The 27,751-nt window shown below is 42.1% G+C and overlaps 2 protein-coding genes across 3 annotated transcripts; both read left to right on the top strand.

The window, feature by feature from the left end:
• Positions 1-151: 151 nt before the first annotated feature.
• LOC138596046 (inositol monophosphatase 1-like) lies at positions 152-10,593 on the top strand. Of its 2 annotated transcripts, XM_069667623.1 has the most exons (9): positions 152-216; positions 539-652; positions 2,027-2,160; positions 3,562-3,666; positions 3,919-3,964; positions 4,173-4,281; positions 4,459-4,567; positions 6,367-6,518; positions 8,734-10,593. In XM_069667623.1, exons 2-9 carry the CDS (start codon positions 590-592, stop codon positions 8,853-8,855), a joined length of 840 nt encoding a protein of 279 aa, XP_069523724.1. In that variant the 5' UTR covers positions 152-216; positions 539-589; the 3' UTR covers positions 8,856-10,593. The 2 variants fall into 2 exon arrangements, with proteins under 2 accessions (XP_069523724.1, XP_069523725.1); XM_069667624.1 differs by lacking the exon at positions 152-216 and having other exon boundaries at positions 488-652.
• Positions 10,594-15,940: 5,347 nt separating this feature from the next.
• LOC138595858 (inositol monophosphatase 1-like) lies at positions 15,941-21,254 on the top strand. The gene is made up of 9 exons (XM_069667338.1): positions 15,941-16,164; positions 17,111-17,207; positions 17,316-17,455; positions 17,553-17,657; positions 18,901-18,946; positions 19,033-19,141; positions 19,516-19,624; positions 20,798-20,949; positions 21,046-21,254. The coding sequence occupies exons 1-9, from the start codon at positions 16,010-16,012 to the stop codon at positions 21,171-21,173; spliced, it is 1,041 nt and encodes a 346-aa protein (XP_069523439.1). The 5' UTR covers positions 15,941-16,009; the 3' UTR covers positions 21,174-21,254.
• The last annotated feature ends 6,497 nt before the right edge of the window (positions 21,255-27,751 follow it).

The raw sequence follows: 27,751 nt of genomic DNA, 5'->3' as shown, positions 1-27,751 counted from the left end.
CAACAAGGAAAAGTTGTTGGAACTAAATCAAACTTTTCTACTTCCTGGTCTCGTTTCCTCTACGCATAAATTATAGCCAATGAGAGCGACGACTGCAACTCTAAGCGGCATTTTTTGACCAATGACGAGCGAGAGTTGCCTTTAATCCCGCCCTCTCCAGTAGCGAGGAGTCAACAGTGAGCAGTCAATCCGCTTGGAGGTGGGCGTAATTCAAAGGTAATTCAAACTCATTTAAACGTCACTGTAGCTCATTACAGCTTTAATTCAGAGGAATTAAAAAGCTGCCTGGAGGAACCGTTAATTTTGTGTTTGTAGCCATAGTTGTCATTCTGCGCAGCGCCCGTTAATTTCAGTTTACTAGCATAGGAGCTAATTCAGCTAGCTAAAGAGGCAACGTTCCTTCCGCTACTTATTCATATAGCGAACGAGTGTTTTCATTCAGTAGCTAATCGGTTGTATCTTTAACTGCTACCACAAATAAGAACAGCTGCTATGAATGTAAACGTGTCTTCATAGAGTTTCGCTTTTATTCCAATAGGATCCGTTCAATCTGTACCTGTGAATAACAGATCTACTCCTACCTGTCAACATGAGTGATCCTTGGCAAGAGTGTATGGATCACTGTGTGGAGGTCACCAAGTCGGCTGGGAAGGTGAGCAATGTAGATGTTCTTCTGTAATGCAGTGGTCTAAATCCCTTTAGTATCAGTTTAAACACGGTATAACAGTTATCTTAAGTTTTGCACCTGACCAAAATGGCACTGCAACGTTAATTTTCACTTCTAGCAGAATAATGAAGGACCTGATGGACTATAATAATCAGTAGCTTATGAAACATGTGTTTTTATGCGAGTTTAAAATGCTAACTATGAAAATACAGTACAGGTACAGGTACAGGTTTTGTATGGATGCATGCACAACCTTAATCCAGAACTGAAAATGTGTAGACTAACAACCTACAGCCTGACAACCTACAGGGTAAACGTTAGCTTTTGCAAAGAAGGTATTTCAGTTAGCTTAATTTTGCATTCTCCTTTTATCTATATTGCACTAGTAATAACTTGTGATCAGTAAGAAACTAAGCCAAAATGGCATGTAAAATTAACACTAAGTCATTTAAAGAAACATATTTACAACCTTTACTTCTAGCACTATAATGAAGGACCTGGTTGGCAGAAAAGGGGGAGTTTAACTATTTAAGTCTGTAACTTTCCTTATGAAATGTGTTTTTTTATATGAGGTATGAATGCCTGTAATGAAGCCGAAGATTTCAATGAAGTTTGCTGCATAAATTGGTAAAAGCCAAGGGTGTCTACTACAAAAATACAGATTTGCCAAGCACTAAACAAACAGACAGACGGTAATGATTTGTTAGTCTGGAAATGTACCAAATATGGTTCTCAAGATGAAAAGGTACATACACATGAACCCAAATCTGTGTTTTCAGTAAGTTCCATCGAGGTAGAATCTATAAATCACAGTAGTTTAACAGTTTTTGATACATACTAACAACCTTAATACAGAACAGAAAAGGTGTAAACTGACCATTTTTGTTCCTCTAAAGTGCAAGAAATAAGAATAATAGTCGGTTTTCAACCACCTGCATCCTGACAGGGTAGATGTTGGCTTTGGCTGGTAATAATTTCAGGTCACCTGCCGCAGTTGCAGAAAGGTTTTTCTTACTTTAAGAAATATTATTTTCTTTAAGCTTCTCTTAAGTTTAGAAAAGTTAGGGGTTGAGGTAACATGATATCCTCTATTTCTACTGTCAAGTACCAGTGACTCAGCGTTCTTAATCCAGGCAGACAAACAATAATTGAGTGCCTTATTGAAACAATAAGTGACTTGCCATAGTGGCAGGTGAGAAGAAAAACGTAATTTCAGACACGTAATCATGTCTGACTCATGGTTGCCCCACAATATGTGACCATAAGACATCACACATTGGGCTAATTCAAGTAGCAGCTGTAGTCAGTCATCCAAAAAATCCCCTTGTTAAGTTTTTCCTTCTTTTGACTTTCTGCCAGATGATCCGCGAGGCGCTCCAGAAGGACATCGCCGTCATGCAGAAGAGCTCACCAGTTGACCTGGTGACCGAGACGGACCAGAAAGTGGAGCAGCTCATTATATCCTCCATCAAGGAGAAGTACCCCACTCACAGGTACTTGACTAGCAAATAAGGACGAGGAAGGTGGTGTGTGCACTGCTTGAGACAGTAATAATGTGAAACATGAGGGGAGGAATATTAAATAAGGGACCATCTGTGTTTTTTATTCAGTCTCTTAAAGTTCCTGCTATTTTCTAATTTAGTTTTTTTAACTTTTACATGGTGTCATGATAACAGCAGGCTAAACAAGATACTCAAAACATCCCACTTTTCAGCTCCTCCTAGGCGATTGAAAGGAGTTGCCCAACCCGGATGAGATGTAATCTCTCCAGAGGGTTCTTGGTGTACCCCAGTGCCTCCTACCTGTTAGTCATGCCCAGAAAACCTCAGAATCAAGGCGCCTGGAAGTCATCTTGATCAGATGCTTGAAGCAACTCAGCTGGTTTATTTCGAAGCCAAGAAAGAGACGCTCTTCACTGAGCTCCCTCCAGATATCTGAGTCCTTGATCCTATCCCGAGGGGTGAACCAGATATTTTAGATTTAGTCTTAAGAATAAAATGCTTATTAGGTTTAGTCACATTTTAGTCATTTTTACCTTTTACAGTTTTACTCGACAAAAACACAAAACATTTTTGTCCAGTTTTAGTCAATAAAAAGTCCAATTTAATCATTACTTTTAGTCCCAACTTTTAGTCCCCCCAGGAAAAAATGCAATTTGGCTCTGTGCCTTTGGAGGACGCTATCTGCTTCTTCGAAGGGCCCTGGAAAGCCTCCGCCAGACTATGTGAAAGGCATCATCTGACGGAGGCCAGGGAGCTTGCTAAATTACACTTCCTCAATCTAGGACGGCCGCCTCCGATGTCATGTCTCGTTCAAAATCGTCAGGTTTGAAATGTAGACTGCAGACCTGAGGATTTTTTTAGATGATCCACTGATATATTCTCGTCGTATTTCAGATTCTGTACCGCTCTGAGCCACTGCCTGCAGTGAAACGTAGTAGTATTTCACTCCACACACTACAACTTTTTCCACAGCTATGGCGCCAATTTCTAATATGATTCCTTCTATCGATTACAGAGAACACCAGCTTTGACTGACAGTGGCTTTTTCCAGGGGCGAACTGCTCCTTAAGTCCCGTCTTGTCTCGTTAACGAAAACAAAACTCACGTGTCGTCAGAGTTTATTATCAACGATCTATTTTTAGCTCGTCTCGTCTTCGTCATGGAAAAAAGATTGTTGACGGTATTGGTATTCCCAGTATCAGCAGTAATGCTGTTATCAGCTGGAACATAAGCAGAACATAAACTTCTTCTTGGATGCTATGGCTCTTATTATAAGTGACCATGACAAGTGACAGTAAACACAGTAGGCAGACAGTCTCAAGCGAACAGCATCATTGACTTTACAGTTCGGTTTTTGATTTGTTAAATGTGATTATAGTCTTTGCTTTAAAGCTTCATAGGTGAGGAGTCAGTAGCAGCCGGTGCTCCCAGCGTTCTCACCGACAATCCCACGTGGATCATCGACCCAATCGACGGCACCACCAACTTCGTCCACAGGTACTGCCTGCTCCCATATACTGTACAAACCACTGAGAAGCCTGATGCAGCAGTGGGTTTGTTTTCATCTTTGTCGCTCCTTAACTATTTTTATCTTTTTAATTAGCCTCTCTCTTGGATTGTGCTCCCTGTCAGGGATAATTAGAGAACGTAGATGAAACTGAGCTGATAATAGAAGTAGATTCCTGTGAGTGTAAACCAAGAGGGACTTCATTAAGTGAATGTTTTATATTGTAAACGTCTTTTGGGCAGGTTCCCCTTTGTGTCTGTATCAATCGGCTTCACTGTGAAGAAAGAGGTACGCTTTATTGTTTGTTTTTATTGTCTTTTTGACACTGTAACATCTTAATTATAAGAAACATGAACATTGTAAATGATCCAATACCCCAGTGAATATCTGATGAGTAGTACAGTAGTTTTTTCTTCTTCTATGCCTGTACTATTTTTATCCCTCTTCCCACACCACATTAATCACTGCTGGTCTCTGCGCCGCGTCTATGCATCAGATAGAGTTCGGGATCGTCTACAGCTGCATCGAAGACAAGATGTACACGGCCCGGAAAGGGAAAGGAGCTTTCTGCAACGGCGTCCCGATCAAAGTGTCGGGACAGAAAGGTAAAGATTGATAATCACATCAAGCTTTAGTGTTGCAGTTCCAACAGAATCCACCAGGTGGAGGCAAGGTCAAAGGAGAGTCTCTGCATGTGTCAACCAATCAGAAGTTGTATATTACAGACTGCGACTCTGTGCTGGAGTAAACAGGCTTCATTTAATGTTGTGTTTTTCATACAGATATCAGCCAGTCTCTGGTTCTGACAGAACTTGGTTTCAAAAAGGATCCTGAGCATTTCAAAACAATGATGGCCAACGTCAAGACCATCCTCACAATCCCTGTACATGGGTAAGTATACGCTCAGGCACGAGTTCAGTCTTGTTAGATCAGATGGCTCCTGTGGTTAAACGGCGACATGAGGTTGATGCAAATGCTTCATCAGAACTCCCAACATAAGAGCAACTGGTGCGTCTGTTTACGGAGCATCCAAACAAACTCATGTTGTTTTGTCATGTAGCAACCTCAATCTGATCTCAATTATGTGGTGGAAGTAGCTTTCATCACAAATGCACTTGTAACTGTACTGCAAAGAGGGTTGGAGGTTAGCAGCTGAGCTCTCTGTAGCTTTTTTAACACTGCGGCTCCGCCTCAGCGCCGCAACGAAGCTCCGCCGTCATGCAGCCTTTGGCATTTTACATTGGACCAAACAACGCCGGCGTTAAGCCGTCCCAGTGTGTGTATTTACATAGCGTTCTGGTGAGACGCCCCTTCTGTTACTACCTCCGATGCCAGCTCAGAGGGGGAACAACTTCGCCACACCATTCCGCCTCTGTTTTACTTAGAAGACAGAACGTAACAGCCTTGAACTGGCAGTGTAAAAGGGGCTTCTGGCTGCTCTTCTTGTTGTTTTACTCTGTTCTGTCAGAGCTTTTCTGATTAATGATTACGGTCAGTGCTAATCTCAGTGACCAATATATTTTGTTTCCTGTGGCTGCCACATTTTGCCAGTTGAACACTTTTAAAGTGAAGCAGCACTAGAATGAGCTCTGATGTGGCTGTTGGAGAGTAAAAAGTCAACAGTAAGGCTGAAAATATGTCCAATGACTGTATATATAGATGGACGACACATCTCCATCTGCTCTCATTGTACAACATTGAATACCCCTGTGACGGGTGCTGCCATCCTATGCTGGTGACGTCATTTGGAGCCAGAGCTGCGCAGTAGCGATCGGCGAGTGGAGCGGTAAAACACACACTTAACTTAGCGAAAAAAACCAGCAAGGATCCCGCACGTCGGCGTGTTTAACAGCAGAACAACTTCTTGTGTTGGTCTGAGGTTAACGTTCACAGATATGGAAACTTCAATGACTGTAGTGATTGTTTTAGTTATGTTTCCTCTCGCCGTTCCTCCTCTACTCTGCTAATCCGGAACAGATCGTCTGCAGGAGCCGGATTTGTCAACAGAGCTGTCAATCATCCTTTTTGACTGCATCAAATAACTAATTAAAAATAAACTTGTCAGAAAAATGAACACTTAGAGGTAAATTGGCATGATAAGATCTATTTTGAGTTTGAGAAACATTTATTTGACGTGTATTTTGATTTTATAGTTTGACTCATGTCCCATCTGTTAACCTGGAGGAGGCAGGCTTTATGAAGTATACTGCAGCCAGTCAGCAGGGGGCGATAGAGAGGGTTTGGCTTCACTTTCAGGGAGCTGTCATGTCGTCCATCTTTTTATACAGTGTGTGGTGATGACAGTTTGAGAGCAGTGTGGGAGTGACAATCTACAATCTACAGATTGTTGCCCTGATAATCTCATGGTTAGGCCACATGATTTCCAGAGAATGAGCGTTTGCTGCATGTCATCCCCCGAAAGTCTACATCTCTACTGCCACTATTGAATACAGGTTAAAATCCAGAAAATAATATTTGTTCCATCTTAAAAAGAAAATACCAAAACAAAAGAGGCGTCAACATTACGTAAACACCAAAGAAAAAGGAAAGAAAAGTGTATCACAATCTATTAATTTCATGAAAATCTTAAGAAATAAAACTTCAAACGTTAAACTTTTAAAACCACCTGGAGGTGAACGTTGTATCACGTGAGGTCAAACACAGAGCAGACATCCCATTTCCATCCACAGTATCCGCTCCCCGGGCAGTGCAGCTGTCAACATGTGTCTGGTCGCGTGCGGGTCGGCTGACGCTTACTACCACATGGGCATCCACTGCTGGGACATGGCCGGAGGGGCGGCGGTCGTTACCGAGGCCGGAGGGGTCATCATGGACATTTCAGGTGAGTCACAGACGAGCTCTTCACGCACCAACTTTTCAGGGCGGCTGAGTCACTGGGTGAAATGTAGCGGGGTGAATGACTTGTGGAGAAAGTGCAGGACAAAACAGCGAGCATGGGCTGCTGTTCCAGAGGTTATTAATGTGTGTGAATTATTTATCATCACTAATTCTCGTTATTGCTTTTTATTCCTCTGTCTGCTCACAAATGTCACAGTCGGAGGGGAAGCAGGGCAGCTGGTGGTTTGCTTTTGAAACGGGAAGCAGCAGGGTTTGAGAAATGTTATCGTAAATTTGGGCAACATTGCCACTGACATAACAACTTGCCTTAGAGTGTAGGAAGCTGTACTCTGTAAACAAGTGTTTGTCAATTCAAACCTTCACTGTTACTGCCAAGACACTCCCTTTTTATATACTTAAAGCATACTGGATGAGTGAATGTAGATGCATAGATGGCCAAGACATCCAGAAGGTTCATGTGAGGTTAAAAAAAGCTGCATCCAGCAGAGTCGTCCCCCCCTGCTGAGACGACAACAGAAGGTTATAACTCACCGATCAGCTCGCCCACTTAAACTCTGTTCCCACGGAGGGTAACAGATTTTAGAAATTCATCGCCCACGTCTTCAGCATTTGCTTTTATACTGAGAATCAAACTGTTTCCCCCCTTTTGGATTCTTCTTACATGCACACAAAATAAATGGATCAAATGAGGGGGGGCTATGAGCCAGATTCCACTGTTGCCATTGTCACCAGTATTGTTTTATTATACCTTTGACGAGTAATGCAGGAAGAGTGTAGGAACCCTTTGAATCACACTAAATCATATATTGTCTTCACTTAACCTGGTCACTCAGTGATGTCGTCAGTTCATACCAACAACAATGATGTGAAATGACTATTCAAATTCTATTCAAATGAAGCCTGGTTAGAACATTTTGAGCAATATTATAAAAAAAAACAAAAAAAACGACTAAATTAACCAGCGAGCAATATAAATACACCGATCAGCCATAACATTACGACCACCTGCCTGATATTGTGTAGGCCCCTTTTTGCCACCAAAACAGCCCTGTCCGGTTGAGGCATGGACTCCTCTAGACCTCTGAAGGTGTGCTGAGGTATCTGGCACCAAGACGTCAGCAGCAGATCCTTTAAGTCCTGTAAGTTGCGAGGTGGGGCCTCCATGGATCAGACTTGTTTGTCCAGCACATCCCACAGACGCTCGGTTGGATAGAGATCTGGGGAATTTGGAGGCCGAGTCAACACCTTGAAGTTGTTGTCGTGTTCCTCAAACCATTCCTGAGCCATTGTTGCAGTGTGGCAGGGCGCATTAACCTTCACTTGGTCTGCAACAATGTTTAGGTAGATGGTGCGTGTCAAAGTGACATCCACATGAATGGCAGGACCCAAGGTTTCCCAGCAGAACATTGCCCAAAGCATCACACCGCCTCTGCCGGCTTGCCTTCTTCCCATAGTGCCTCATGGTGCCATGGCTTCCCCAGGTAAGCAGCGCACATGCACCCATCCACATGAAGTCAAAGACTACGCGATTCATCAAACCAGGCCATCTTCTTCTACTGCTCCATCGTCCAGTTCTGATGCTCACGTGCCCATTGTAGGCGCTTTCGGTAATGGACAGCGGTCAGCATGGGCACCCTGACTGTGTCTGCAGCTAAAGAGCCCCATACACAACAAACTGTGATGCACTGTGTGTTCTGACACCAGCAATTTGAGCTACAGAAGCTCTTCTGTTGGATCCGACCACACGGACCAGCCCACGCTCCCCTGGCACATCAGTGAGCCTTGGTTGGTCCAGTGGCTTTCCTTCCTTGGACCACTTTTGTTACGTCCTGACCACTGCAGACGGGAACACCCCACAAGAGCTGCAGTTTTGGAGATGCTCTGACCCGGTCGTCCAGCCATCACAACCTGGCCATTGTCAGAGTTGCTCACATCCTCACGCTTGTCTATTTTTCCTGCCTCTAACACATCAACATAGAGAACAAAATTCACTTGCTGTCTAACATATCAGATCCACTGACAGGGCCATAGCAACAAGATAATCGGTGGTCATAATGTTATGGCTGATCTGTGTATATTTGAGTTGATCAGGAGGACACACAATTTGAATGATATTTTACAGCCCTGCACCAATGCTACCACATGAAAAAACACCGTTATTTCAGTGTTACTTACCTATAATGTTCTTTTTAATCCAGGTGGACCGTTTGATCTGATGTCTCGGAGGCTGATCATCGCCAGCAGCCGCGTGATCGCAGAACGCATCGCTAAGGAGATAACAGAGTTTCACGTTGGGAGGGACGACACAGATGGCTCGTAAATTCCCATCATCCCCCTCAGCCAGCTTAACAGGTTTTTAAACACACAACTGTTTTGCATTTAACAGATTCCGTCTTTGCCTTAAGAACAAGAACAATACCTCTGAAGAACAGCGGAGCGGGTTTGTTAAACAATCAGCACTCAGACTTTCAGCCAGTGTTTTTCTGTGCTTTCACAAACGTTTCTTATTTGGACAGTAAGTCTCAATGTACTTGTTTTTATGATATTGTTTTTAATCAGTCACATTATTTATATGTATTTATGGGCACAATGCAGTCAGAACAAAATCACTGATAAAATACCTCCTATTAGGGCTGCACGATTATGGCCAAAATGACAATCACGATTATTTTGATCAATATTGAAGTCACGATTATGAATCACGATTCTTTATACATTTTAGGAGCAACATTTTTAAATTGCACTTTCACATTTAAATAAACAAAGCAACGTGTTCAGTCACATTTTTTGCAAACTAAGGCTTAACTGAATTTCGTGCGTCTTCTAGAGGCACAACGCAAAGCAAACTACAACCACAGACGCATTCGGCTTAAAGTCCCCAGATAACACTCGTTACTCGTTGAAGCCAAACACCGGTCTCTGTTGTTCACTCTTCCACTCTAAACTGCTGCTGCAAGGTAGGAGCATATGCCATGACATACCCAACGGATCCCAACAGCTATAGTCTGACGATAATGTAGCCTCTGGGGACAACGGTGAACATGCCGGGCGGTTAGAGAGAAACGACTTCCAGTCAACACTTCCTTTTCCGTGCGCGGCATTGTTTACAGAAAAAGAAACCTTTGTTCTTGTGATTGACTTTAATTAACGGGTCTTACCTTTGCCAAAATTTCAACATCATGATGCAGATTTGGAAAAATGAAGCTTTGTCAGGTCTGTCCTCAAGAGGAGAAGAAAACACCTTTTAAAATGCTCATTCGTTGAACTGAGGTCAGATTGATCACTTCTGATGCACTCGAGGAAAAAGGGAAATCTGAACGCTGAGCGGCTTCAATACGTGATTGGTCAATATTACTTGGAATACAATACTATAAACAGAAACCAGAAAAATTGCCTTCCCGGAAATCCACGTCCCTGCCTACAGATGCTACATTTCTATGTAGCATCTGTATATAGAGATTGTGACATGCCAGCTCCCTCAAAAGTGAAGCCATATCCCCTCGATCGCCCCCCTGGGGGAGTGGCTGTTAGTTTAGGAGGTGCGTGATTTGATTTGCAGCAGAGGTTTTAATGGGTGGAGCGTGCATTTTAAATGTCAATATTGCCGTCAATCTATAACGCAATTGTGGGTAAGCCAAAATCGTGATCAGGATTAATATGCTATCAATTGTGCAGCCCTACCTCCTATTGATGACAGTTTAGTGTCACTGTGTTCAGGTTTTGACCATCAATATTGCGTTCCATGTAGGATATCATTCATTTATTTCATTTGTTTTTACAGTAGGACATCACAGTTTGATGCCATCAGTAGTTTATGATCATTAAGCACTGCTTCTTTATCCAAACTGAAATATACTGATTGTGTTTTTGAGAATGTGTGCACTATGTTGAAAAGTTTTTCCTTTGGTGAGAATGTAATGAAGGCAAATAAAATGGTAACTACCAATATCTCCTGCTGGTGCCCCGCCTCTTTCTGACACTACAGGCAGAGTCGGGTGTCTGCATGCACCCACATGTTGGCTACACTCATTAAAGCCTGAGTGCGCATATATAACCAATTCATTGTCGAGTTTGCTGTTTGACTCGTTCCCTCTGAAATGTGCAAATAAATCAGCCAGAAACACTAAAGACGGGGAAATGAAGAAGTCAAAACATGTGCCAACACTTCTCCCATGTTGTGCCACATCACTGTAACATCTCTGCACCGTGTCGCTCCTCCACTGTGAGAAAACAAAGCTGTTACATCAGCCCATATGTTATGAAATCTGATCTGTCTAGAACCACATTGGAGAATAGCAAACCAATCTGTCTTCAATCTCCAGTAAGGCGCCGAAGCACCTTCGTGACAACCTAGCAGTGGCATGAATCAGCCGTGTGCTCCGAACACAAGTAAATGTCCAGGTTTGATATCTGGCCTAGAAAAATGACAAACTGCCTTTTCTCTTTGTAAAAACTATAAAGTGAGACTATGAAGAAAGAAAAGCATCTCCTGTGACAAACAGGAAACCAAATAAACAGCAAACAGGCCTCAGAAACTCCATAAAACACTGAAAAAAACACTGACTGCTAGCATTGTGATTTAGTAGAGAGATAAAAGCCTTCACAACCATTACAGCATGTAAAGCTCTCTGCTGCATTTCCCCTGCCCTTTCACTCGCTGCTAAAGATACTGCACATGCAGAGCGGTGGACTGCCCCCCGGGCTCATGCGCTCTATGAAATAGCCCGGTGTTTGCTGATGACTAACAAATGGTTTTAAAACACTTTACTTGAGCAAACCCAGGTCTTCAACTGCTGCGCGCCCCCTCCACAGAAATCAATGGTCTGTATTAGTCTGCAGCGGGGGGCTCAGACGTTACCACCAGTGCTGGGAATCGTTCAAAGAGTCAGACAGCTGGAAATCCTCCCACCTAAACTCCACCTTTACACAAACAGCTATACATCATATCTTGTCAGTTTTCTGTCTTTATTTGTTAAAGTATTTTTATTAGTTATTTTCACAGTCAGCAAAGACTGCAGGGGGCGTGTTTAGCTTAGCGGTTAAATCCCGTGTCCCATACACAGAGGCTCAGTCCTCAATGCGGCGGCTCGGGGCTCAACTCCCACCCTGTGCCCTTTACCGTGTGTCGTCCCCACTCTCTCCTCCCCCGACACTATCCACTGTCCGCTGCACAATAAATCATAATTTAATCGTTTACGTTTGTTCTCATTCGCAATAAACACATCCCAAAAGTCTGAATTTATCGCAATGATAAAGAACAATTATTTTATGTATGTAACAGGCCATGCTTTCTCACTAGGCATGCAAAGGCTTTACCTATTGGATGGAGCCCTGGGTATAATGACCATGCTTTCACACCATTCTGATGTGCTCAGATGTAGCCCAAGCTAGCTCTCAACTACCCCCACATGAATTGGTGTCAATTTAGAGGTGGAAAAAATAAAGGTTTTGGGATTTATTTTGGATTCAGGTAGGACATGTTGCAAACAGGTGTTGTGTAAAACATGCAGAACAGCAGTTAGACATAGAAGCTAACAGCTATAGCTAATATGTACACTTTAATATTTGTTTAATTATCGCACATTGCAGTTTTCTCACATCATGCAGGCCAACATTCAACCCATTTCTAAATACTTTTACTGTAAGTCCTGTTTGTTCTAACAGGAAGTACCAACCATTGTTCTTTAAAAAGCTGGTATGATGCGTCTTCCTGCTTTATTCTGACAATGTGGCCCTTGAGAATGGACAGTCAGGATTACCTTTTCAGTTTTGTTCCTTTAAAGAGGGGGTATTATGCTGTTTCACATTTTAAGACATATATATAATGTTACAGTGTTGGATGTCCAGACTAAACGTGTGTGAAGTTTCAGATCTGTAGGTAAAAGTATGTTGGAGTAATCCCCAGGCTTCTCAGCTCAGTCTGCAGGCTGCTGTGAACACCAGGTTTCACACAGTTTTTTCTACACGCTGCACTTTGTGACGTCAGCAGGCTTCGGAGAGCTGGCCAATCAGAAGAAAGCGGGCTTGTAGGTGGGGTTTCTTAACTGCAAATTATGCTAAGCTACTCCACAGGTATCACAGACTGAAATATGAAGCTTGAATTAGCATAATACCCCCCTTTAACCCAAAATCTCTTTGTCTTCTGGCTTTGACTTGATCAGATTTTTGATGGATCTCATTTTTTTTATTTTAGCCACATTAGAAGTGTTGTTATAGCAATGCTAGTTGCCCCACTTCTCTGGTCAAGATTGAAATATGTTATCAAAAATTAAGGCTGCATGTTGGTGCGGTGGTAAGCGCTGCTTCCTCACAGCTAGAAAGTTCCTGGTTCGAATCCCTGTTTGGACATAGGGGGCCTTTCTGTGTGGAGTTTGCATGTTCTCCCTGTGCATGCGTGGGTTCCCTCCGGGTACTCGGCTTCCTTACAAAGACACGCTTGTTAGGTACATCTGTGACTCTAAAATTGCCCGTAGGTGTGAGTGTGAGCGTGACAGGTTGTCTGTCTCTGTGTGTCAGCTCTGTGATTGACTGGCGATCGGTCCAGGGTGTAACCCCGACTCTCGCCCAATGACAGCTGGGATTGGCCCCAGTCCCCCACAACCCTGAACAGGATAAGCGGTATAGATGATGGATGGATGGATTCCATCAACCTTTGCTATACGTTGTGTCTAGTTCTAATAAGCCAATGATGCTAACATGCTAAACTTAGATGTGTGGCATGCTTACATTTTCGTTGCAGGCATGTTAGCATCCTGGAAGAAGCATTAAACCCAAAGCACCAGCGTGCCCACTCACAGCCTCACAGAGCTGCTAGCATGACAGTAGACTGAAAACTCAAAAGGGGCTCAGTGACAAGACTATAAAGTACTCTCGACAGGAAACAGCCCGTCTGAAGCTCCTGCTCATCTTTCAGGGCGCACTATTGACCTTCAGCAACTTCAGCATCATGGCAGGCCTCAGTTACAGCTGTGATCCCAGGGAGCCAAACATCCAAAACATCCGTCATCCCGGATAAATTATTCATAACGGACCTGCCAGGGTGACAGCAGGACTGATGTATTTGTTTTCCTTGTCCCATCACTTCCCTCAGCCTGTCTCCCAACATTTTAGAGAGCGTCTTATATTTAGTGCACAACAGGGACAACAGGGTGACAACTGCTCTCCTGCTGCTCGCGGTCAAACAAACTTTAAACAAATCCCGACTTCGTGATGCCCCATACGGTTACATCTGTTACATTCAACAGACGTCTGTTTATTTTAGCTGCAGCTTGTAAATCCACTCACTTGTATCGTTAGATAACTGTCTTCTGCAGGCTTTATCTTTATTTAACTGCTATCATACGATGATCAATACCAGATGCAGCACTGAAACATCCTGTCACTACTCATGCAACATCAGATTTAGGGTATTTCGACACACATAAACTCTTGTGCAAGGTGTGGTGGTGATGATGCTCAACGTGTCTGTACAAGCCCCTGAAACAACACTCGCATTGCTTCTGCTTTTTTACAGACGCAGACAGGATTCTCAGACAGTGTTGAACCTCATGCATATTTCAATTTCTTATATTTCACCATCTTAAACAGTTGATGCCTTTAACATGTTTTCCCAACACTTAAATGAGCCAGCACCGTTATGGCGTCATTTGAGGTTGTAAGCAAGAAGGAGGCGTAATGTAATTTTCTTGAGACACGCAGCGTTTACCGCTAATTGAACAATATGTCTTGCAGCAAGGTACGACTACTGCCATATTTTGCTGCTTTAACAGAAGCAGTTTAAACAATTAGAGAATAGCCTTTTACACTCCCTCAGGACATAATTTGAGCATGTAATTGAATAAAAGGAGTTCAATTAATGTTACTACTTTTGAGCCAGAGCAGTCACGCCCATATGCTGCATCTCTGGGATCCTATAGTGCACGCTATTGCATATTTTAGGGGTGACGTGGCTGCTGTGAATCAAGATAATGTCATGCGATTACCTTTCAGTAACACAAAAGGGCAATTAATCTGCATGTGAGCAACCTCGCCCTCCAGTTAGATATAACAATCGCATGCTTTAACGTGTCCGTGCAGTTACTGTTCCAGCACTGGAGAGTAGGAAAAGATGCATCTGACCTGGTTGAATATTATTTCTACCCTGCGTATTACACGTTTTTGTGAAGTAGTTTTACACTTTCCTGATTAAGTTTCCTTAAAGGCCCCCTCCAGTGAGAATCAAGTGTTTAACCTTGTGAACATCTCCATGTGGTGTTTTTCATGTGCAAGACACATCAGGGACAACATCAGCAGTCATCTCCATGGCTGGGCCTGTCTGCTTTTAACCTGCAGTGTACCAAGGACAGGCTGAACAACACGTTTTCAGATTGGCAGGTTTGTGATGTCACAAACCTAAGTAGCCAATCCCGTTAATGGACGGGGTGACACTATGCACATCATTATGTGTAACCTATGGCAACCACTTTGGCGATGCGCAAGCGTCATTTTTGCAAACTACTAACGCTAACGTTTCTACTACTAATTACTACATTTCAAGCTAGCTAAGTTTCAACAAGTTGCAGCTAAACGATGGCAGAGATGTGTTTTGGGGGCGAATGGAATTGTGCACAGTGGGCGGGGCCTGTGCAGAGTCGGGAATTTTTAATGTGGGAGAAGGAGGAGATGCCTTGGGAGGATTTTTAAGCAGAGCATTTTATATGTCTTAAAACATGACTGGAGCTGCTCCATTGCTTTGCATTGTGGGTAATTATATCAGCCTGTTGCTTTTATGTCTTAACAAAAAAAGCCTTGATCAAATGAATCATTTCAGTTCGATTTCCTGCTGCTTGTAAACAGACAAACCTTCAGTTTAAATGACCAAACTGTTCAGCTGCTGTAGTGAGAATAAGCAGACTGAATGACTAACAGCCTTCTTTTACTTTATTTTCAGTGCAACTTTCAGCAGACGCAGTGAGACAGGGGCGTGTAAATACACATAATCGACTCAGACTCACCAGGGGACCTTGCAAAGTATTTTCCACTAGTAGAATACAATAAAAGGACATGAGGGAGAAGCTCAATAGCTGCGAAAGTGTCAGGAAATATTAAACTGAAAGGAGCTTTGTTAGTCAGGCTGAATCCTGTGTTTCAAGTGAGCCAGGAGCCGGAAACATCGGCTCACCTCGGCGAATATGATTTATGAGTGATACGTTTATGAGCTGACAGTGGGGCTTCTACTGTGCTGCGCTTTTCTGTTCAATGCATTTAAATTACTAGTCATGTCTCCTGCTGCATGTACATGTGTGACACAGACACATCCACAGCAGGGTGTGCCTGTAAGTGACACCTCCACATTGTTAAGTAAGTCTACTCACAGACAGAAATTTTCCACCTACTCACTCAGCCATAGATCCTCGATGCACTCGCTGTGCAGTAAATGTAGCATCATGTTGTTGCAAGTCATGAGTACAGAATGTTTTTTTTCTTTGGGTTGCTATGAAGAAACACACGGGGGCGGGGCTAGTACTTTTCCCACTCTGTAATGCCAGCTCTCTCATCTGTCCAATGAGGCAACTTAAAGTGAAGTTTTCCAGAAGACTGTGCACAAGCAGAGAAGAGCTTCTTCTGACAGCGTCACCTCACACCACGAGGTAAAGTATTCTTTCATTATAGCAGCTCATGTATGATACATGTATGTGGTTAACATCTTAACATATGGAGAATTGTCTAACAACTTTTTTGTCATATATGTGTGTAACTTATCGGCAAAAACCTTTTGGATTCTTTATAAAGCAGCCACTACCTTGAAACATGTGTATGAGTTCTTACAGTAGAAATAATGCAGGTGATGTTTAGTATTAGAGACTGCAACAGGAACTAATTGAAGAGTCATATACAGGATTTATATCCAGAATGAGGTCTGTAACAACAAAAATAAATCGAAATTTCGCCACTTATTATATTTTTAATTTGTAAAACAGGATATGATGAATGTTAAAATAAAGTTTTACTTTTTAAGTTGTAAAATATAAAATCAGAATCAGATTTATTGGCGACGTTTTTCGAGAGTTTTTCTACAGTTATAGACATAACGGCTCAGAACAAGAGCGATAACATAGCTGAACAAGGCTGAACAAGTAAAGGTACTGTGCAGACAGGACTATTATGTGCACAAGTAGAACAATAGATGAGAATAAAATGCATTTTAAATTAAGTTAAGATAAGTAAAAGTCAGTTTAAATAGGGTGCCAAATATGCTTTGATTTGTTATTACTTATTAGAGAAGCTCTTACTTAATGTCCTACTCCACCTCTGACAATAAAGCTACGCCCTGGCCTCTTTCTTCATCACTATGATGTTTTAGGACATGGCAGGACAAACAGATGCCAGCTGCGGAAGTGTTGCGTAACTCTTTAATAAAGGAAGTGTGACGGGCAGGTTCAGGTCTGAAGTAATGTTGAGAGGGGCGTTAACTTTTACAACACATATGCATTCAGAAAATCCGCTTCTTATAGTTTGTATTAAAGTGAATTGCACTTTAATCCTTTTTTTTTATGCATGGTGAAACACTTTTATGAGTCATTTTTTACTCCACAGTCTCTCCTCAGTAAAAACCCCCAATACAAACACAATGGAGGACCCATGGCAGAAGGCATATGACTTTGCTGTTGCAGTGGCAAGAAAAGCCGGAGCTGTATGTAGATCTTTTCTTCTTATAAATCTATTTCCTCATAAGACATAAAGTAAAGCCTGGAAACTTGTTGGGAATATCTTGATGATTATGATATCCTATTATATTCAGGAAATCAGGAAAGCTGGGGAGAGTGAAATTCGGGTCATGACAAAGAGCTCCACTGTAGACCTCGTCACAAAGACCGACGAGAGGGTGGAGAAAATCATCATCGGGTCCCTTAAAGAAGAATTCGGAGAAGGAACACACTGGTGAGACATTCTTGTTTGCTAATACTGTGTATATAAGGGGATTAAATGTGCCCTGTCATAATCTTGACATTGTCTTATTGGTCCTTCTGTGCTGCAGTTTCATTGGAGAGGAGTCAGTTTCAAAGGGGGAGCCGTGTATCTTAACCGACAAACCCACATGGATCATTGACCCTGTGGACGGCACCACAAACTTTGTCCATGGGTAAGATGTCACTGTGTGTTGTGTTAATGCTCCAATCAAACCAAACATATTTGTTATAGGACAAACTCAACCACTGTACAATTACAAGACACATAAGCTGTATAATCTATCCTTAAATTAACCACTAACTGTGTCTACATAGTCTTATTGAAGTGTTTATCAATACATTTGATTTAATGGTTGATTGGCCTGAGTTGTTGTTACATTTCATCCCCTATATGACGGTTATCTTTCGTGTAAAGCTAAAACATAAATAAGTAGTTTTTCCCTACTGAGACAAATAAGTAGATTTATTTTAAACATGTTTTTGTGCAGTTGGAGAAGCTAACTAATGAGACCAATGTAGCTAGCAAAATTGCTTGATTTATGAGCATCTGGGAGTTAGCAGTTTCAATCACAAACAAGCCAATTCACGCTACTCTAGCTCTGTTATTAGCCTAGCTTAAAATTAATAGTTAGCATTTTGGTTTTTACGATTATTAGTTTAATTTGCTGAGTTAGATCAGAAGATGTAACCACTCCTGTGTCTGTACGCTAAGTATAAAGCTACAGCAAGTAAACGGTTAGGTTAGCTTAGCTTAAACACTGGAGGCAGGGGACACAGTTAGCCTGATTTAACAGATTTTGTTACCTAGCTAGCTACATCCCTCTGCTCCCAGACTTAAGCTAAGCTAAGCTAACATCCTCCTTATTCCAGCTTCATACTTATTCATATTTAAAGGGGGGTATTATGCTAATTTCAAGCTTCATATTTCACTCTATGATACCTGTGGAGTAGCTTAGCATAATTTACAGTTAAAAAACTCCTGCCTGAAATGACTCAATCAGCTCTGTCCCTTTTAAGAAACCCCGCCCCTACAAAGCCCACTTTCTTCTGATTGGTCAGCTCTCAGAGGCCTGCTGAGGCCGCACTTTGTGATGTCACAAAGCATGGCGGGTAGAAAAAACTGTGTGAAACCTGGTGTTCACAGCAGCCTGCAGACTGAGCTGAGAAGCCTGGGGATTACTCCAACACACTTTTACCTACAGATTTGAAACTTCACCCACGTTTAGTCTGGACATCCAACATTGTAACATTATATATATGTCTTAACATGTGAAACGGCATAATACCCCCTCTTTAATGTACAGGGCTAGCTTAAATCTTAATTATGTAATATGCCAGTTGATAAATGCACGTTTAAGAACAGAGTTTCTTCTTCCAGCTAAATTACTTGTTGATCTCATGAACTACTTTTTACAGATTCCCCTTCGTGGCCGTTTCCATCGCCTTTGCTGTCAATAAAGAGGTATGTCATCAAATAACAAAGATTTACACACTTACAGAAGTAGTGAATTTTGTACATGACAGCTAAGAGAATGGCGTCTGTTTCAGTTGGAGTTTGGCGTGGTGTACAGCTGCTTGGAAGACAAAATGTATAAAGCGAGGAAGGGGAAGGGAGCTTTCTGCGATGATGATCCAATTCAGGTGTCCGATGTTAAAGGTAAATACACGGTTATTTCTGTGCAGCACCGGTCAGAATGTTGTACATACTATTTTGCATATTTGACAAAGAAATAATGTTCAAAAAGCAGGAAATAACAATCTGCTTTTGAAGTTGTCACAAATGCGTGCCATGTTTCGACTTGCTTTTGAAATGAAAATTGAAATCTGATAGAAAGTCATCACTCCTCCAACAAGGTCACATATTTCTCCCAGAGCAAATTAATGATGTATTCAGGCAGTAATCTCGGGATCAAAAGGACTAAGAAGGCCTTTTAATTTGTACTGTACGCATGGGAGTGCTTACATTTCCAGTCACAGTCACAACTTTACTTAAAAACTAATAATAACCCCTGTGGCCTGCCATCATTGCAGAAATCAAGAAGTCCATTATCATCTCTGAACATGGAACCGACAGGAGTCCAGAAAAAGTCAAAAAGATCTTCTCCACCATGCAGAAGATCCTCTGCATCCCAGTGCACGGGTAAGTAGTCATTAAATACATACCCAGAGCCAAACAACAATACACATATTTGTGGGGTCAAATCTGACTTAAAGGTATTTGTTTTTACCATATTGAAAAGACATTAGAAAATAGTATTTTTCTACATAATGGAGCTTCAAACCAAGACAAACCCTGGCTCCTTTGTTCCTTAGCTCAATGTCCCTTTCAAAAGAGACGCTAAGGAGGCATTTCAAATTGTTTCATGTTCTCAGCGATATGTTTTTCTGTAGGCTCGTTTACAAAACGGCAACAAAAACGGCTCTTGCCGACCTGAATGCCCACATTCAGGTCTACACTCCCTCCCGCCCACTACGCTCTGCCAGTGAAAGGCGCCTGGCACTCCCATCACAAGTCACTAACTAGACTCTCCTCAGTAGTCCCCCGGTGCTGGAACGAGCTGCCAAACTCCATTCGGTCCGCAGAGTCCCTTTCACCTTTAAGAAAAAGCTCAGCTCTTTCATGAACACCTCTGCACTTAAAGTTGTAATCTCGAAGATCTCAGTTTCGTTCTCTTTAGCAGCACCTTATGGCGATAAACGGTAATTTCAGGAGCACACTTCCCAGATATCCAGACAGTGTTGCATGTGTGACGTCCACGGTTGGCTCCGGTTGTAACTCTTGATTTTCCTGGCTGACGGTCGCTTTCCTTTTTAGACTGTTTGTCTTCATCTGAGCGTCGAGTTTGTTTCTTTTTCTTTGGATTTTCACTTATTTTTGAAGTTGTATCTGTAGTCATCGATCTTTTCTTTGTTTGTTCAGCCATAGTAGATTACTGTTTACTCGCAACACTTGCAGAGACCGGAAAAGCAGCCGCTTAGCTCCGCCTACCCTCTCTGGCAGACCAACAACTGCCGGCTGATGGAAAACACGTCACTAACTGGGCGCTGCTTGTGTTTTTTTCTGTGAAAGTCGCCACAGACACCCAGTCTGTAATTCTGCAACTGCAAAGGCTTTCATCAGACGCCCCAAAAGAGCAATAATAGCCAATCTTAACTAAGCTCTAACTCTACATTTTGACTCAGCAGGCTTGGTTTTCAAATACCACAATTTTTTATCTCTTCTTCTTCCCTGTCTCTAGTTCCCATTTCCTGCCTTTATAGCTAAGTGTAACCTACTTGTATTCACTCATCTACTATGTGTCTGTCCATACAGGCTGCGTGGGTCAGGAACAGCTGCCACTAACATGTGTTTGGTGGCGTGCGGGTCGGTGGAGGCCTTCTTTGAGATCGGGATCCACTGCTGGGACATCGCTGCTGGAGCCGTTATAGTGAAAGAAGCCGGAGGAATACTCCTGGACGTTGATGGTGTGTAGTCTCACAAATGAGAGGGTTACATTTATAAATCAATGCCACGTCAATGAGAAAGTCCTTTTTAATTAAGGTTTTTGTTTGACAATTTAGGGGGACCATTCGATTTGATGTCTCGAAGGATGGTTTCAGCAAACAACGACGTCATTGCTAATCGGATCATCAAGGAAATTGAAATATTCCCGGCGGACAGGGACGACGCTCCGATTCAGAAGAAATAACCAAATGCTTTTAAATAAAAAGATGACAAAGAGAAAAGTCCACTCTGTTGCCTAAATAAAGTTTATTTGCTATTATCGCCACTGATTGTCTTCATTTACATCCCGGGTGTTTTTCATTGGATGCACGTGATTCCAGCTCCAGCAGGTTTGATCATCAGTCTTTTGTTTGTCAGTCAAGAGTATTGATAACAGCTTTAATTTTGCACTTTACATCCTGGTGTATCATTATAGCGCACACATGCAGCTGTCCATGCATGCATTTGATCGTCACCTTGCAGACCCACAAAGATCCTGCAGTAATGTGCCACAACACATCGCCCGCCCAGAAACTGACTTTTATTTTGACTTGATTCCCCATCATTTAATCTAGTTCTCCTTCCTGTCTCATGTGACTTAGGTGTGTGATCATCTGATGGTAATGAGTGTGATTCTGCCGGGGCGATTACCCTGATTATTGAGAATTAAGTCAATATTGAAGTCTGTGTAAACACCGGCCCTGTCAGGTGTCACATAACTTACAGTTAACATCGTAATATTGCCTCTGAGAGAGCCTCTAATTCAGCATTATTGCTTTTTACACATTTCATTAAACTCATACTGCGGCTCACCACTAGAGGCCAGTAATGCATCAGCAATTAGACTGGCTCTTCAAGATGCTCTCATTCAAATCCAGTAGTTAAAGTATTTTCTTTTATTTTAAGTTAGAAATGTTGGTTTCTACTTCTGCAGAGGTTGAACACACGCTCTGAAGTCGCTTTGTACTTTCTAACACATTTTTTTAAGCCTCAAAATGAGAGAAAAAAAATGACCTCAAGCAAGAGATGAGGTCATTTTTCATTCCTGTTCTGCTCTTACACTCTATCACGATCTATAGATTAACAGCTGGCTGCGAGATCGTCGGAGACTACAGAGGTGCGGGAGCAAGCTGAGAGCGGTGAACTTCCAGCAGCACTGAACGGAGCAGCAGCAACACAAACAGCTGGAACAACAATGGCAGCAATGTGGTACCAGCAGCAGCAACAACAACAGCAGGTTTGGTGTGTGGGGGTGAGGAGGCTGTGTTTGAACTGGTGCCTTTGAAACATAAATAACTGCAATTTCTTTGTATAATTAGGCGGCTATACATCTGCCGCAGCTGTAGCGTGTGATGAACTAACAGAGACGTTGTTTGTCTGTCTTTGAAATCGGCCGAGTCTAATTCCAAAGCACTTTGAGTAAATTAAAGCTCTTCTTGAAGGCAGGTACAGACGCACAGGGGGGGATAATGTGATGCAGAAGAGCAGGCCAGATAATAGTTGCAAATAAAATACATCTTAACATTTGCTTGCACTCGCCCCGGAGTAGCAGATGGCGGGAATTTGCCTTGTAGGACAAAACTGTAAATGCCACAGAGGTCAGAGAGCCACGCACAGGTTCATAAAAGTCAAGTTAGCATATTTACCAGAGACTGTGTTTTTTCTCCTGCTAAATCCTAACTAGTTCATATTAGCAGCTGATAATTACAAGATGTATTCATATTTGATGCATTATGTCGACATAGAAAATTTGACAACAGCAGATCAAGTCAAGAGAGGCCGTTTTTACGGTAAAGGCAAAAAACTGGAGGCTTTTATTTTGAAAGCACTTAAAGGCTTTTTTTTAGAGAGATGGTTTTATAGCCTACTAGATAATGTTTCTAAAATATTTATATACAATATAATAGTATGTTTCTATAGCATATTATAAAGAAAAAAGAAAAAGTTTTCGAGGCAGCTTTTTGCCTTTATTCATAGGACAGCTGAAGAGAGACAGGAAATGTGTGGAGCAGAGAGTGGAGGATGACATGCACCAAATGGATCGGCAGACCGGGAGTCGAACCTGCAATCAGTGCAAGGAGGACTGTAGCCTCTATACATGGGGCGCCTGCTCTACCAACCGAGCCAAACCAGCGCCCCTGAGGCAGCTTTTTTTAAAAAGCTGCAATAAAATTTGCGATCTTTTAGGGCTTTTAAAAACGCTTCAATAATCATGTATTTGGCTGAGCGAATTGTTTGCCTTCTGACATCACTTCCACTCGATTTCCGTGTCAGAACTCCACGTAAAATGTGTGAAAACTGAATGACGCTAAAATCGACACATTATTTATTACATTTACGCTGTTCTACCCTTCATTTCTGCTGCTGTGGCAGCATAGAACCATTGGTAAGAGACAGGGGGATCACTATCTCACTGATGATGACTATTTAAAATCAGTGATGACACAAGTAAGTCATACAGTAAAATATGCCCTCAGATGTTTGTAAAACGTTGCAGACGTCAGGGGATTAACATTTTAAATATCAGAGAGCGGAGTTTGGTGACGTAAATGTCTTCACACGCGAGGGGAAACAGGATGATTGGTTTGCAAAAAACTTGCGTCAATCGGACAAAATTTGCAAAGTCCAGAAAAAGTTGCAGCAACAAACAAAACACGTCTCTGCCATCGTTCAGTGGCAACTTGTTGAAACTTAGCTAGCTTGAAATGTAGTTATTAGCAGTAACGTTAACGTTAGCAGTCAGTAGTGACTTTCCAAAAACATGACGATGATGGTTACAGCTGGCTCACGCATCGCCGAATTGGTTGCCATAGGTATGGGCAGAAATATGTGTCAGTAGGATCTGAATTTGAAGTGCTCAACTTCAAATTCAGTTTGCTGAGACACAATGAATGCAGATTCACAGCACTCCTCCTCGGCCAATCAGCAGCACCTATGTTTCTGACCATTTGCTTCACTACATGGATCTTCTGGTAGCTATCACAGCTAATAAAAGAGTCTTCATATAATACAGTGTTAAGAGGGCCATCCAGCCTCATTATAAGGTTGACAATATGTGGGCTGTAGTTCTCTGTAGTATTGAAGTGGTAAACAGTGTGTAGAGGCTGAGAGTACCATTTAAACCTTCAAATCAACCTCTGTGGCTCTACACAACATATTACAACATTTATCATAACACATATTATGTGTTTGCAGAGGGTCACGTTTCCAGTTGCTAACTGAGAACCGCATTAGAACAGTAATAAAACAGGAGTGTAAATAGTAGAAATAAGAGCCTGACCGAGAGAAACCTTTCTGACACAGATCCAATAAGCTTAAAATACACGCAGAAAAAAATGTATACACTTAATAACAATTAGACACAAACCTGAGCACATGCTAAGGAATTAGGATCAGAAACGTCCTCCATTTCTGTCCACTTTACTTTCCAGCTCGGAACCAGTTAAAGGAGCAATTCGCCCCTGGAAAAAGCCGCTGTCAGTCAAAGCTGGTGTTCTCTGTAATCGATAGAAGCAATAATATTTGAAATTGGCGCCATAGCTGCGGAGAAAGTTGTACAAACAGCTTGTGGTTTTCGCCCATTCTATATTCCTACAACACCCAGCGTGCATTGCGCCCCTCCCTCTGAAAGGAACGGCCCAGCGAGAGACGCTGGAGTGAAATATTACCGTTCACTGCAGGCAACGGTTTAGAGTGGTAGAGAATCTGAAAATACCGGTGGCTCGTCTATAAAATCTGCAGGTCTGCAGTCTACATTTCAAACCTGACGATTTTGAACGAGACATGACATCGTAGGCGTCCTAGATTGAGGAAGTGTAGTTTAGCGAGCTCCCTGGCCTCCGCCAGATGACGCGTTTTACGGATAGCGTCCTCCAAAGGCACAGAGCCAAATTGCATTACCATAATGACATTAGCTCCCCGTAATAGCATGATAGGGCTGAGGTTGAAAATCGGAGAACTGGCCCTTTAAGAGACAACGTGATTAAAAACAAAGTGGTTCTTCACGCTAACAAAAAAGTGGCGAGTGAGCGTCATTTTTCCAAGAACTTCCTTGCTTTTAGAGAACGTAAAAAAATCAGACATCACAGTCGTCTTTAGGCCGAAATACTGTAACAGGTACGATCTCTACCAGGATTAAGCCGAGTTATTGTATAAGGGGTGGGACAAAATATCAATATGGCAATATATCGTCGTCCTGACTCGTGCAATACAATTATCTATAAGCTGGTTCTCTGAACTGATTTCACGCCACTACTTCATGACTCCTCACGGTGGCACTTATGACACGAATGAGGGTAACGTTAACGGAGATGAATTGGCCGGAGAAAAATAAGTCGACAGCTGGATAAAACAAGTAGACGACAGCAGTGATAAGAAGTTAAGAGATGCGCCAGCCCCTTTCAAATTAATTAATAATTAATTTTTTACAGCTGTACATTGTTTGATCTCAGTTTGTGTCAAATTCTGTGAAACTGACACCACATTGCAGCAAATAAATTAATCCTGTGCCTGACCTTTTTAGGGGCAGTTTGTATTCTACAGTTAATCAGATATCGTGATGTAACATTAGAGAATCACTGTATTATGATATTATTGTTATTATGTGCCTCGTCTCAGTATCGTGAGTCACCCTGCGATTCCCACCCCTATGTCGGCTTTCTTACTACCTCACTGAAGATGCATGTTGTGTAACTCATGTTATGAAGTGACTTTCAGGTTCTGTGGGGTTCTATCAAAGTCTTGCACAAACTTCAGGCTTCTTTAATTCGACGAGGCTAAGACCAGAAGAAAAAGTGTGGACTCCATATATATGTATATAAGCAGGATTTGTAAGCAGAGTTGGTTGGTGAAGTATTAAAGATTTTGCATCTGCCTTATGTAAAGAAGACCTTGCAGAGCAGTAGAGCCTTTAGTGTATAAAGCCAAAATGTGCCTCTCGATTCGGCCCAACAAAGGACAGCTGATTAATATTTTCTTTGGTTTGAGCCTTTTCTAAGTTAGAGGCCAAGGTGATGACGTGCGCACACACACACGCACACACACACACACACACACACACACACACACATTTCTCTCTTTATCTACTTTAATAACTAACATTACAGTATCCAATCATTTCTTGCATTTCTGCCTTTAGAGTAAAATTTACAAGGAAAAAAATTAGAAAAATAGACCAATCACTTTGCAACAGACTGGCACCATAAAATTTAAGGAAAAAAAACGTCCATGCTTTATTGTGAAAGAAAATAAATTGTATTGCCAAAGTAGGCCACATACAAAAGAAATCAATGCACATTAAAAATGCAGTCACAGAGTAAAGGGCCAATAAAATTAAGGAAAATAAGACTGTGTTGGCAAAATATTCAAATCTAAAGCACTAAAAAATGCAAACAAAGGTCCCCTCTGACCAGGCACAAAGCCAAACATAGTTTAAGTTAATGGCAATGGGTCGTTGCCACCCCCGGCCCCTCCCTGGACAGACCCCTGCTACTAAATAACTATGACAGAGGCGATAAACCAGGGGCTAAATTTATGTACCGAACCGCAGCTGAAGGGAGGTGGACAGGGTGGATTCTGATAATATGAAGCCCAGGACTCAGGGTTTGAATCCAGACCACAACCCGTCTTTAAACTTAAACCAATGCTGCCAGTAACTTAAAGTCTCAAAGATTTTAATGTAAATATAAGTCACTATCTATCACCGAATGAGGTAACACAATGGTGATTGAGCCTATGGCCCACTGATGAAAGCCTTTGCATTTGCAGTATTACAGACTGGGTGTCTGTGGTGACGAGCAGCGCCCAGTTAGTGACGCGTTTTCCATCAGCCAGCAGTGGTTGGTCTGCCAGAGAGGGTAGGCGGAGCTAAGCGGCTGCTTTTCCGCTCTCTGCAAGTGTTGCGAGTAAACAGTAATCTACTATGGCTGAACAAACAAAGAAAAGATGGATGACTACAGATACAACTTCAACAATAAGTGAAAATCCAAAGAAAAAGAAACAAACTCGACACTCAAATGAAGCAAACAGTCTAAAAAGGAAAGCGACCGTCAGCGAGGAAAATCAAGAGTTACAACCGGAGCCAACCGTGGACGTCACACATGCAGCACTGTCTGGATATGTGGGAAGACGTGCCAGACATTTATAACCATTTCTCTTTAAATGAACAGAAATCCTAATCAATTTGACATTATTATATTTTAAAAATACATTTTCGATTCCAAATAGTATAAAAATCCATTCTATGAGGCAACTTTCTGCCTCCATATCTCCTGTTTCGTCCAAGTGACAGTCAAAAACCCAACCATATTCTCCTTACTGTACTTCAAGATGAGAGTAAAGCAGCAGATTCTTACAGTTGAGAAGTTGGAACGATCAGAACGATGGCACGGCTGCTTGAGAAATAACCAAAATCAGTTATATGGATTATTTAAACAGTTGCTGAATAATTTCCTGTCAATGAAGTAATTGATTAGTCGACTAAGCATTTCAACTCCACCCTCTGCCACTGCATGCATCATCGTGACAAGCAGAGAGGCGGCGGGCTGACACATCCTCCGTCATCTTCTTTTAAAGTGGTAGCACGCCTTTGGAAAAAAAGAGAAAGGTTGTGCAGACGGGTTTATGGAGGGGGAAATTGTGACACGGCGACGATAAAAGCACCAAGAAGTAAATGTTCCGACTGTGACAGCTGAGACCCGAGATGACAACATGCTGGTTATGATTCACACTGAAGGAACAGAAAGTGTTGCAATCACAGCAGTTTTACGTCGAGTGCGACGTTTC

The sequence above is a fragment of the Semicossyphus pulcher genome, unplaced genomic scaffold (assembly GCF_022749685.1).
Source record: "Semicossyphus pulcher isolate SPU_LCO1_2020_fin unplaced genomic scaffold, fSemPul1.0.p SCAF_18, whole genome shotgun sequence".
Lineage (NCBI taxonomy): Eukaryota > Metazoa > Chordata > Actinopteri > Labriformes > Labridae > Semicossyphus > Semicossyphus pulcher.
The sequence above is the reverse complement of the archived record's forward strand: the minus strand, read 5'-3'. Positions and strand labels throughout refer to the sequence as shown.

Coding starts and splice junctions, on each gene's coding strand:
- LOC138595858 (XM_069667338.1), top strand. CDS start 16,010: ATGAAGAAACACACGGGGGCGGGGCTAGTACTTTTCCCACTCTGTAAT. Junction 17,208..17,315: donor TGGCAAGAAAAGCCGGAGCT/GTATGTAGATCT, acceptor TATTATATTCAG/GAAATCAGGAAAGCTGGGGA. Junction 19,142..19,515: donor TCAGGTGTCCGATGTTAAAG/GTAAATACACGG, acceptor CCATCATTGCAG/AAATCAAGAAGTCCATTATC.
- LOC138596046 (XM_069667623.1), top strand. CDS start 590: ATGAGTGATCCTTGGCAAGAGTGTATGGATCACTGTGTGGAGGTCACC. Junction 4,282..4,458: donor CAAAGTGTCGGGACAGAAAG/GTAAAGATTGAT, acceptor TTTTTCATACAG/ATATCAGCCAGTCTCTGGTT. Junction 6,519..8,733: donor GGTCATCATGGACATTTCAG/GTGAGTCACAGA, acceptor TTTTTAATCCAG/GTGGACCGTTTGATCTGATG.